The following is a 12235-nucleotide window of genomic DNA, read 5'->3' as shown; positions in this document are numbered from 1 at the left end:
TGGATGATTTTCCTTGCTGTTCTGGTAGTTAAGGTTCTGGTGTTGGAAGTTTGTCATAAAATTATTGCAAATATATATATTTTTTTAAACAATCTCAAATTGACGTCCTCCATTTTTTTTTAAAGATTTGGGACAGTGGTGGTTTACATTACACTGATGTTCCATCTCAAAACTCATGTCCCCACAGAGGATGTTGTCCTTAACACAATCAAGAGGCAACTCGTCACTCAATTAAGGACCCTAAGGATCTTCAAAATGTATATAAAGTGCATTCGGGAAATTATTCAGACTTCTTCCCTTTTTCCACATTTTGTTACATTAGAGCCTTATTCTAAAATTGATCAAATAAAATTGTTCCTCATCAATCTACACACAATAGCCCATAATGAGAAATCAAAAACCGTTTAATTCTTGCAAATGTACAGTCGTGGCCAAAATTGAGAATGACACATTTATTTCCACAAAGTTTGCTGCTTTAGTGTCTTTAGATATTTTTGACAGATGTTACTATGGAATGCTGAATTTAACAAGCACTTCATAAGTATCAAAGGCTTTTATTGACAATTACATGAAGTTGATGCAAAGAGTCAATATTTGCAGTGTTGACCCTTCTTTTTCAAGACCTCTGAAATCCGCCCTGGCATGCTGTCAATTAACTTCTGGGCCACATTGACTGACTGATGGCAGCCAATTCTTGCATAATCAATGCTTGAAGTTTGTCAGAATTTGTGGATTTTTGTTTGGCCACCCGCCTCTTGAGGATTGACCACAAGTTCTCAATGGGATTAAGGTCTGGGGAGTATCCTGGCCATGGACCCAAAATATCGATGTTTTGTTCCCCGAACAGCTTAATTATCACCTTTTTCCTTATGGCAAGGTGCTCCATCATACTGGAAAAGGCATTGTTCGTCACCAAACTGTTCCTGGATGGTTGGGAGAAGATGCTCTCGGAGGATATGTTGGCATGACACAGGACTGATAGTAGCGCTCACCTTGTCTTCTGTGGGCAAGCTTTTTTCCAGATGCCCCAAAGGGGATTCATCAGAGAAAATGACTTTACCCCAGTCCTCAGCAGTCCAATCTCTGTACCTTTTGCAGAATATCAGTCTGTCCCTGATGTTTTTCCTGGAGAGAATTGGCTTCTTTGTTGCCCTTCTTGACACCAGGCCATCCTCCAAAAGTCTTTAACCTCACTGTGCGTGCAGATGCACTCACACCTGCCTGCTGCCATTCCTGAGCAAGCTCTGTACTGGTGGTGCCCCGATCCCGCATCTGAATCAACTTTAGGAGACGGTCCTTGCGCTTGGGCTGCCTGAAGCCTTCCTCAAAACAATTGAACTGCTCTCCTTGAAGTTCTTGATGATCCGATAAATGGTTGAATTAGGTGCAATCTTCCTGGCAGCAATATCCTCGCCTGTGAAGCCCTTTTTGTGCAAAGCAATGATGACGGCACGTGTTTCCTTGCAGGTAACCATGATTAACAGAGGAAGAACATTGATTCCAAGCACCACCCTCCTTTTGAAGCTTCCAGTCTGTTATTCGAACTCCATAAGCATGTCAGAGTGATCTCCAGCCTTGTCCTCATCAACACTCACACCTGTGTTAACGAGAGAATCGCTGGCATGATGTCAGCTGGTCCTTTGGCGGCAGGGCTGAAATGCATTGGAAATGTTTTTGGGGGATTCAGTTCATTTGCATGGCAAAGAGGGACTTTGCAATTAATTGCAATTCATCTGATCACTCTTCGTAACATTCTGGAGTATATGCAGATTTTGTGAAAATTAATATTTGTGTCATTCTCAACTTTTGGCCACGACTGTATAAAATAGAAAAATATCACATTTGCATAAGAATTCAGACCCTTTGCTTTGAGACTCAAAATTTTGTTCAGGTGCATCCTGTTTCCATTGATCATACTTGAAATGTTTCTACTTCTTGATTGGAGACAACCTGTGGGAAATGCAATTGATTGGACAAGATTTGGAAAGGCACACATACCTGTCTATATAAGGTTCCACAGTTTACAATGCATGTCAGAGCAAAACCATGAGGTCGAAGGAATTCTCCTTAGAGCTCTGAGACAGGATTGTGTCGAGGGACCGATCTGGGGAAGGGTACTAAAACATTTCTGCAGCATTGAAGGTCCCCAAGAACACAGTGGCCTCTATCATTCTTAAATGGAAGAAGTTTGGAACCACCAAGACTCTTCCTAGAGCTGGCCGCTCAGCCAAACAACAATCGGGGGAGAAGGGCCTTGGTCAGGGAGGTGACCAAGAACCCGATGGTCACTCTGACAGAGCTCTAGAGTTCCTCTGTGGAGATGGTAAAACCTTCCAGAAGGACAAGCATCTCCACAGCATTCCACCAATCAGGCCTTTATGTTAGCGAGGCCAGACAGAAGCCACACATGACAGCACGCTTGGAGTTTGCCAAAAGGCACCAAAAGACGTTCAGACCATGAGAAACAAGATTCTCTGGCAACATTGTTACAGTGAAGCATGGTGGTGGCAGCATCATGCTGTGGGGATATTCATCAGCAGTAGAGACTGGGAGACTAGTCAGGATTGAGGCAAATATGAACGGAGCAAAGTGCAGGGAGATCCTTGATGAAAACCTGCTTCAGAGCTCTCAGGACCTCAGACTGGGGTCAAGGTTCACAACGACCCTAAGCACACAGCTAAGACAACGCAGGAGTGGATTCGTGACATGTCTGAATGTCCTTGAGTGGCCCAGCCAGAGACCGGACATGAACCTGATTGAACATTTCTGGAGAGACCTGAAAATTTGTGCAGCAACGCTTCCCATCCAACCTGACAGCGCTTGAGAAGATCTGCAGAGAAGAATGGGAGAAACTCCACAATACAGGTGTGCCAAGCTTTTAGCATCATACCTAAGAAAATTTGAGGCTGTAATTGCTGCCAAAGGTGCTTTGTGAAAGTACTTTGTAAATGGTCTGAATACTTGTGTAAATGTTTCTAAAATTCAGTTTTTGCTTTGTCATTATGGGGTAATGTGTGTGGAATGATGATAAAAACTGTAACCTAACAAAATGTGGAAAAAGTCAAGGGGTCTGAATACTTTCCGAAGGCAGTGTACATTATATGTGGCGAAAACCAAACACTGCGTTCTACAGTAAGAACCTCATACCAACAGTCAAGCATGGTGGTGGTGTGATGGTTTAGGGATGCTTTGCTGCCTTAGGACCGGGACGACTAGCCTTAATAGAAGGAACCATGAATTCTGCTCTGTATCATATCATTCTGCAGGAGAATGTCAGGCCATCTGTCTGTGAGCTAAAACTGAAGCGCAGCTGGGTCATGCAAGCAAGGCCATTCTCCAAAACACACAATCAAATCTAAATGAAAATGGCTAAAAAGCAACACATTTGAATATTGGAATGGCCGAGTACAAGTAAAGACCGTATCCCAATTGAAATATTGTGCCAGTTCTTGAAATGAGCAGTTCATTCTTGAAAACCTTCAAATGTCACTGAGCTGCAGCAGCAAAATTCCTCTAAAGCGACGTGAGAGACTGATCAACAACTACAGGAAGCGTTTTGTTGGAGTCATTCCAGCTGATGGTGGGGCACAACCAGTTATTGAGTGTAAGGGGTCAATTACATTTTTACACAGGGGCATTGGGTGTTGCGTAACTTTGTTTATGAAATAAATGAAATAAGTATGTAATTGTTGTGTTATTTTTTTCCATCGGGTTCCCTTGATCTAATATTATGTTTTGGTTGAAGATCTGATAACATTCAATATCAAAAATATGCATGGCACTGTACAGACAATACTGGACAGTGAAAGCTTTGGGATGGCGCTATCCCTTGCATTCACCTGTCTAATCACGTTAGGATCATTGTTTATTATTACTATTCAGAGGGAGAAAGAAAGAATGCAGCTCTAAAGCACTCAAACCTAATATTCGAACTGGGCCCTGGGCAGCCAAATTCTGATCTTTTTTTTACTAATTGATCTTTTGACCAATCAGATCAGCTCTGAAAAATATTTTGATTTGAAAATATCTAATGTGATCAGTGGAAAAATGATCAGAATTGAGCTGCCTGTGTAAACGCAAACATAGTGGCGGGTAATAGATTATTCACTCCACATGTTACCGTTTACCTTGTGAGAACGTATATTCTGATGGAGAGTAACGTTGTTCCAATTGGTAGAAAGGTGCAGCCAATTGCAAATACTTCCTATATATACCTAGGAGAGACATCAGCTGTCATACCGTTTTCTGCATTCGGTGAGGCATTGTATGAAACCATGACTTGGCAAAGGAGCGCACTGCTTTTTTTCCCGGTTTGGCTTTGCTTTGCATTGCCTTCATCGGGATGGGAGCGCGTTTCCGAAGAGGCAACCTTTGCCCACCACAACCTTGACACAGAGGAGAATTATACCGAAGACAAGGCTGTAGTGCAACTTGGAGACCCCGCCAATGTCGATCTTAACGCCGACCGTGGATTCCAGGTGCAATTCGAGGAGGTATCAGATGCAAAAAAGTGGGTATCCGTTACCGAAGCTGCCCCAGTCAGTTTAGCGGTTCTGTGCGGTGAGGATGAGTTTAAAGTAACACTGCCAGCTGGTCCAATGAGTGAAGTCAAGATTTTGGGTAAGTTATTTATAGGTTTAAAGATCATCAAATGCAATTGGACTACTTTGCTCATTTTTTACTTTCCCTACAGGACCCAACAGTATGCTCTCTGTTCTTGACGCCCCGGAATCCTGTGGATACTCCTTAAATCGAGGACAATATCAGAACGCCCTAACTGTCCGCTTTTCAGGCTGCCTCATTAGTCGTCAGGTAGGGTTTTTGCCTTTCCAATTTTAAATTATACATTTAATGGTGTAAATGTGTCATTGGAATGATTGTACATTTCTTGCCACACTGACTCTGCAGGCTGGGCGGTACACCTTGATGGTGTTGTATGTCAATGAAGCTGGCATAATGGATGTTTCTACAGTGTCCTGTGCGGCTAGCCCCAAATCCTCGTTGTCCTCGACCGTCCACCTGCCCCTCTCTAATGGTCTTCGCAATGCCCATGGTGGGCCTCCTTCAAAGTGTCTTAATCCCACCCCTCGCAATCCCAGCGCTCAAAATCCCACCAAATATCCTGGTGAGTCTCATGAGATGTTTATTCTATTTCTTTGGATAAGCATCAATATTTGCTGTTATTGTGGTCTGAGGCAGTTGGTAAAGGAGCATTTTGTGAAATGTTTAACAATGCTCCTAAGAACGTTCTAACGATTAACTTGGTCTTGATATGCTTTTTGGAGACCTGGTCATTTTGACCAGTTCAGAGGTGCTATTGAAACTGGTATCTACTCCAGTGCTCAGATGGACTTCTATCCACTGGTCATTGAGTTTCCAGCTATTAGTGAACAAACAAATGCACCGACTTTACTGAGTTACAGTTCATATGGAAATCAGTCAATTGAAATGGATGTACTTTAGGTCCTAGTCTATGGATTGCACGTGACTGGGCAGGGGCACAGCCAATGGGAGGGTATAGGCCCACTGGCTGGGCCTGGCTCTCCAGTGAATCTGAGGAAGGCTTTTCCCCACCAGGGCTTTATTACAAATACTCCTTAGTTTCATCAGCTGTCTGGGTGGCTGGTCTCATATGATCCCACAGGTAAAGAAGCCGGATGTGGAGGTCCTGGGCTGGCATGGTTAAACCTGGTCTGCGGTTGTGAGGCTGGTTTGCACACTGCCTAATTCTTTAAAATGGAGGTTTCTGCATGCCAATTGCATGCTCCCTGAACTTGAGACATCTGTGACATTGTGTTGTGACAGAACTGCACATTTTATTGTACCCAGCACAAGGTCCACCTGTGTATCAACCATGCTATTTAATAAATCAAATGTATTTATATAGCCCTTTGTACATCAGCTGATATCTCCAAGTGCTGTACAGAAACCCAGCCTAAAACCCCAAACAGCAAGCAATGCAGGTGTAGCAGCAGCACAGTGGCTAGGAAAAACTCCCTAGAAAGGCCAAAACCTAGAGAGGAACCAGGCTATGTGGGGTGGCCAGTCCTCTTCTGGCTGTGCCGGGTGGAGATTATAACAGAACATGGCCAAGATGTTCATAAATGACCAGCATGGTCTAATAATCACAGGCAGAACAGTTGCAACTGGAGCAGCGGCACGGCCAGGTGGACTGGGGACAGCAGGGAGTCATGTCAGGTAGTCCTGAGGCATGGTCCTAGGACTCCGGTCCTGAGAAAGAGAGCATACTTACCTTCACACAGGACACCGGATAGGACAGGAGAAGTACTCCAGATATAGCAAACTGACCCTAGCCCCCCTGACACAAACTACTGCAGCATAAATACTTGAGGCTGAGACAGGAGGGGTCAGGAGACACTGCGGCCCCATCTGATGACACCCCCGGACAGGGCCAAACTGGAAGGATCTAACCCTACCCACTTTGCCAAAGCACAGCCCCCACACCACTAGAGGGATATCTTCATCCACCCAACTTACCATCCTTAGACAAGGCCGAGTATAGGCCACAAAGATCTCCGCAACTGCACAACCCAAGGGGGGGCGCCAACCCAATATCCTTCTTGCTGTGCCTCGGGTGGATGAAATATCTTGGCAAAGGATAAATAATGACTAACAGGGATGTAAACAGAATTAGCTTTCTTTACAAATGGAACAATTGAGTGTGCTTTCAGCTCATTAAACATGGGACTGACACTACATGTAACTTTTTTTTCTGAAGTATAATTAATTGGCTACTGATCCTCACTTCCAATGTTTTTTTTTTTTGTATTTCAGGCTGCAGTATTCCCCAGAACCAGCACTTGGCTTGTGGTTTCACTGGAATCTCGTCCTCCCAGTGTTTGGTGATTGGTTGCTGTGTGGATTCGGCAACTTCCGCCTGCTTCTACCCAATGGATGGTAAATACTCTTTCACAGGGCAAGATGTTTGGCTTTGAATAGTGAGGACTGATGTGTACTGTCTCCCTCCCCAGAGTGCACTGCAGACCATCAGTTTATCTTTGCCGTTCACCATAACTTCACCACTTTCCCTGTGACTCCCACCAAACTTGTGGCTGCTGGGAAGTCTAGCTGTGGCCCAGTCATTGTCACTGATACGTTTGTGGTCTTCAAGTTCTCAGTCACTGAATGTGGAACTCGCTCATATGTAAGTGGACAAGAATATTACGCCCTCTGGAATCCTCCTGGTGTGGTTGATCCACACAATTACCAAACAATTACTTTATTGTTTTGATCTTAATTAGGAAATTGGCAATACCGTGATCTACACAGCAGAGGTACAGACGGCCGTCCGAACCCTTAACCTGAAGTATGGCGTAATATCCAGAGACAACCCCCGCAGGTAATTCAGATGTCACATTTTGCAGCAAACAAAATGGGCATTGCTTATTGGACAGTTTCTTCAGTTTGGTGTTTAATGAACATCTCAATGTCTACACCTTCTAGATTTCCATCTTTGCTATATGCCTTTGTCCTAGTGTTCCTATATATTGAGCTGATTCACCAGTTAAGTAGCTCAAAGTGTGTAACTTCAAGTATTGCTGTTGCAAATGCCACGAATACTTGGCACTTTCAGAATGTAATTTAATCGCACTAATTGAGGAATCATTAACTGCACCTGCTGAGATTGACTAGTACCCCCCCCCCCCCCCCCCATGTCCATCTCTAGAGTCATGGTTGAGTGCCGCTACCCTAAAACGCTGGGTACCCTGCCAACAGTGGCGAGTGTGGGCTACATGGTGAAAAGCCCCAGTGTAACATTCCCTTCAAAGGTGACATCCAAGGGACTGTTTGGTGTCGAACTCAGGATTGCTGAAGGTATCTGGCTGACATGTAAACACGCAATGGCCAGAACATAATGGTTACTGTCTCATTGTTGCGGATACTTTACATTGCTGACAAGCCCAATGCTTAAATTGTTCTTTTACCTCCCCCACCAGACGAAACCTATACCAAGTACCTCAAACGGCACCATCAGCCCCTGCGTCTCTTCCTGGGTAAACTTGTGTATCTAGAAGTTCGTCTGACTTCTCCAAATCCAGAGGCGACACTTTTGGTCAACTACTGTCTGGCTTATCCCCGCTCTGCCAAGAGCGTTCTGGTGCTCATTCACGAAGGGTAAACACTGCAATGACTTGGTGTGACTGATTTGCCTAACGTATTGTAGATTACATATTGGTGGGCCACCTTGCTCTTGAACAGCCATTGGCTTTTATTAGAGGCTGAGATGGGATGGATGGACTCCAATGTTCTCTTAATTTTGGCAATGAGTCCCTTTATGTACTTACCCAGAGTCAGGTCAACTTGCGGCTCCGTTTGTCTATATGCAGTTGAAGGAATTTTCTAACCAGCTTTGGCACAATGAAGACTAGGTATCTGCTAGCTTTAGCTAATGACACTACCAATCACTTCCTTCATAGGGGCAGACAAATGGTATCTAAGTTCATCTCTATCAAAAGTAGATAAAGGGCCTCATTGCCGAAATCCTGAAGGATCCCTTTATGTCTAAACTTTGCCCTTTCCGTAGCCAAAGCATGACAGCCATTTTGTGACAGAACTCCTTATACCAAGGGTATTCAACTCTTACCCTACGAGTTCCAGAGCCTTCTAGTTTGAGGGCCTTGCGCTGCCAAGAGGAAGTTGTCATTGAGTTCTCTATCAATTTCTCACCTCTAGGTGTGCCAACCCTCAGGACCCCAATGTCTCCATCCTTAAATTCAGCAACCTGCCACAGAACCGCCACCAGCGTCGCTTCATGGTCCAAGCATTCCAGTTCATGGATCAACAGACCAACAAGTATCTGGATGAGGAGGTGAGGAAGCAGAATATGGACTGGGATTCACACCTTGATTGGTGTATTGTTACATGGTGAATGAGGCTTTCAAAAAGCTCTTTCTATTGTGTGATTTTTATTTTTTGAGTTGCACAAAGTCAAACATGTTTAGTTGGTTTTGAATCTCACTTCATTCCTCAACAGATCTACTTCATGTGCTCTACTGAAGTGTGTATGCCCACAGTAAAAACTTGTGAAGAGCGCTGTTTTGATGGAATTAGGAGGTGAGGAAGACTGGGGACTTGCATCTTGATTCCCTGGATTGGTGTATTGTCACATGGTGACTGATGAACCAAAAAAGAAAAGTGAACTGTAGTTGGCCTACATTTCTTTACATTTTGTCCCATTAATTGTTTAGTTAGTATTTAATCTCACTTAATTTCTCCCTACCAGATCTACTACATGTGCTCTAGATAAAATAACTGAGAAGAGTGCTGCTTTAAATAAAAGGTGAGTCTTGTATATCTTTTGTTCCCAGACTTGAAAGTAACTTGCTTAAATAGGAGCACTTCTAGCTTTCACGCCTATTTTGTTTTTCCAGGTCTGACAATCTACAGGGTGACAGATCTGATGCTTGAACATGCTAAAGAAATGTGGTAATTTGACTAATGCATATTAAATATATTTTTTAAATCTTGCCTATTTAACCGAGTTGTATTTATTTTTGAGACTTAGGTCTGCTTTTAAACCTCTTTTGTGAAATTGTACACTAACAGTTTCTGGTATACTGGTTTGCTCTGCAGCGTACCGGACTTGGGCGACGTAACTAATTACTGTAGTTGTCAGCTTTGGTAAAATTGTGCATATGGCAGGTGTCATCACAAATTGATGTCTTGTGGTTACTTGGCTGTTTGGTGACTGACTTCTGTGTGCATTTTGATGCAGCCTAGAGGGATTTGTCTGTTTCAAGGACATTATACCAAGGCACTGTCAACAATGCTAATCATTCCCGGTCGGGGTTTTCTGTGCTTAGTGACACTCTGGATACGGTTTCCCAAAAGCGGCTTAAGACTAAATTCATATTAACCATAGGATACTAATACATTTAGCCCGAAGATGTTTTGGGGAAACAAGGACCTGCGCAAGGCAGTGCCTCCCGTCAGCTCATGTTCATTTAACTTCAGTAGCTTTTGACAGCCCTTGCTGGATTGGGGTGTAGTCATTATACAAAGACCTTAGCAAACAGTTGTGAAATGTTTAGCAACAATCCATTTACTCAATGTATAACATTAGCAAATAACCATCTATTGGACATTCAGGGGCGTATTCACTAGGAGGGGCTAACCTGACTTTGTCCAATTGACAATTCTGGTTTTAATGTTTTCAGTTTGAGTAAACACTTGTTTTGGGATGCTATTTGTCTAAAGGAAGACACCCTTCCCCATTTACCCCTGGTGACGTTGCGTCATACCTGCACACAAACAATACTTCAAATTGACCAAGAAGCTCACAATGAATCCCAGACCCTACTAAATTGCCGTTGTCATGTGTTGCTGACAATTCCGAAGTTGACTTTCAGTGGCGCAGTGATCACTAAACGATGGACTTGGGAGTACACTGACTTCAATGATGCAATTCATGCACCCCAATTTGTGACTTGTTTATAGCTTGGAAAACATCTAAAATTGGGAGCATTTGTTTTGTGTGAAGTCTCAGACACGCATGTGTCGTAATTATGCACACCTTCAATTATTTTGTATGAATATTGGCAAACTCAAAACATATTGGGATGAGTGTTGGGATAGCGCTTTGCTTGAGCCTGCAGCCTTGCTTGGTCATTGTCTAATTAGCCCCCTACATAATAACTTTCACTCCCTCAGCATTGGGACATTTGTGCATATGGCAGAGGTGCTTGTGAACCTGCAAATGGGGTGATTTAGGTTACCTCAGTCAGAAACCCTGCCCGTTTCTTCAAGCGACTTGCTTTAACCACACTGCTAGCCTTAAATGAAGACCAAAGCACATTTTTATGAAATGGCCCATTTTACCTGTGGAAATTGATTTGTGTTTCAGCTTCACATTTCAAAATCGTATCGACAGCAAAAGATGCCAGGGTGGCGTTTTTGAATTTTAATCAGTTTACAATCTAGTCTATCCTCTCGTAACTATAACCCCTCAACTACCATTCAGAAGTTTGGGGTCACTTAATTGTCCACGTTTTTTTAAAGCAAAGCACTTGTCCGTTGAAATACAGTGTAGATGTTATAAATGACTGTTGCTGGAAACAGCTTTTTTTATTTATGGAATATCTAGAGGCACGTTAGCATTTTTAAATGCTAAACTTGGATCAGCTACTTGATCATTAAACCCTTTCAGCTGTGCTAACAATTGCAAACTGTTCTGATTTAAAGAAGCACTAAAACTGGCATTTAGACTAGTTGAGCGTCAGCATTTGTGGGTTTGATTACAGGCTCAAAATGGCCAACAGACCTTCTGCAACTCGTCAGTCTTTTCTTGTTCTAAGAAATGAAAGCTACTGCCTTAAAACAAGAGATCGTGTTTGTATGGGGCTTTAAACTCAATAGTTTGCAAATGTAAAACATGTGACATGTATTAATGCCAAAAACAGAAGCCTCACATATCCTCAACTGGGAGCTTCATTAAATAGTACCTGCAAAACACCGGTCTCAACGTCGGTGAAGAGGTGACTGCGGGATGCTGGCCTTTCAGGCAGAGTTGCAAAGACAGCCATATCTCAAGCTGGGCAAAAGAACTCTGCCTTGAGGGCCAGCACCCCGGAGTCGCCTCACTGTTGGCGTTGATACTTTTGCAGGTAATATTGAATGAGGCTGCCAGTTGATTTGAGGTGTGTCTCTCTCTCTCAAACTAGACACACTCATGTACTTGTGGCCCGGGGCCTCCCACTCTTTCTATTCTGGTTAGACAGTTTGAAGTTCTATGAAGGGAGTAGTACACAGCGTTGTATGAGCTCTTCAGTTTCTTGGCAATTTCTCAGAACAAGAATAGACTGACGAGTTTCAGAAAAGCTCTTTGTCTCTGGACATTTTGAGCCTGTAATCGAACCCAGAAATGCTGATGCTCCAGATCCTCAACTACTCTAAAGAAGGCCAGTTTTATTGTTAAAAGAAGCAAGTTTGTTTAATGCATGTCTACTAGGGTTGTTAGCCCACCTGTCTATTTGGCTGGGTTTTTCCTCCCTCTTCTCTCTCCCAAAAGCAACACGGGCCTAATAAGAGATGGTTTCCTCTAAAGTAGTGAGTGACCATTTTAGAAAATCATGGGACAGTCTTTGGTTGCATGCTATTTTATGTCAATCATATTGCTGCAAAGCCTATAACTGATGCTTCGTGGTCTTATGCTGCCGTCTATTGGAAATATGTAGCTATTAAGTTAATGCACATAAAGACATTGAAGCAGCTGAGA

General features: G+C 43.3%; 1 protein-coding gene across 1 annotated transcript; it reads left to right on the top strand.

The window, feature by feature from the left end:
* Positions 1-4075: 4075 nt before the first annotated feature.
* Positions 4076-9489, top strand: LOC109904442 (zona pellucida sperm-binding protein 4-like). The gene is made up of 12 exons (XM_031788661.1): positions 4076-4620; positions 4694-4812; positions 4909-5125; positions 6796-6918; positions 6993-7165; positions 7263-7360; positions 7688-7836; positions 7959-8136; positions 8695-8830; positions 8996-9075; positions 9245-9301; positions 9393-9489. Exons 1-12 carry the CDS (start codon positions 4149-4151, stop codon positions 9427-9429), a joined length of 1839 nt encoding a protein of 612 aa, XP_031644521.1. The 5' UTR covers positions 4076-4148; the 3' UTR covers positions 9430-9489.
* Positions 9490-12235: the final 2746 nt, after the last annotated feature.

The sequence above is a fragment of the Oncorhynchus kisutch genome, linkage group LG14, assembly GCF_002021735.2.
Source record: "Oncorhynchus kisutch isolate 150728-3 linkage group LG14, Okis_V2, whole genome shotgun sequence".
NCBI lineage: Eukaryota > Metazoa > Chordata > Actinopteri > Salmoniformes > Salmonidae > Oncorhynchus > Oncorhynchus kisutch.
The sequence above is the reverse complement of the archived record's forward strand: the minus strand, read 5'-3'. Positions and strand labels throughout refer to the sequence as shown.

Excerpts from the sequence above, each read along its gene's own strand:
- LOC109904442 (XM_031788661.1), top strand. The coding sequence starts at position 4,149 with ATGGAGAGTAACGTTGTTCCAATTGGTAGAAAGGTGCAGCCAATTGCA. Across the intron at positions 6,919-6,992 it reads CTGCTTCTACCCAATGGATG|AGTGCACTGCAGACCATCAG; the intron begins GTAAATACTCTT and ends CTCCCTCCCCAG. Across the intron at positions 9,076-9,244 it reads TGTTTTGATGGAATTAGGAG|ATCTACTACATGTGCTCTAG; the intron begins GTGAGGAAGACT and ends TCTCCCTACCAG.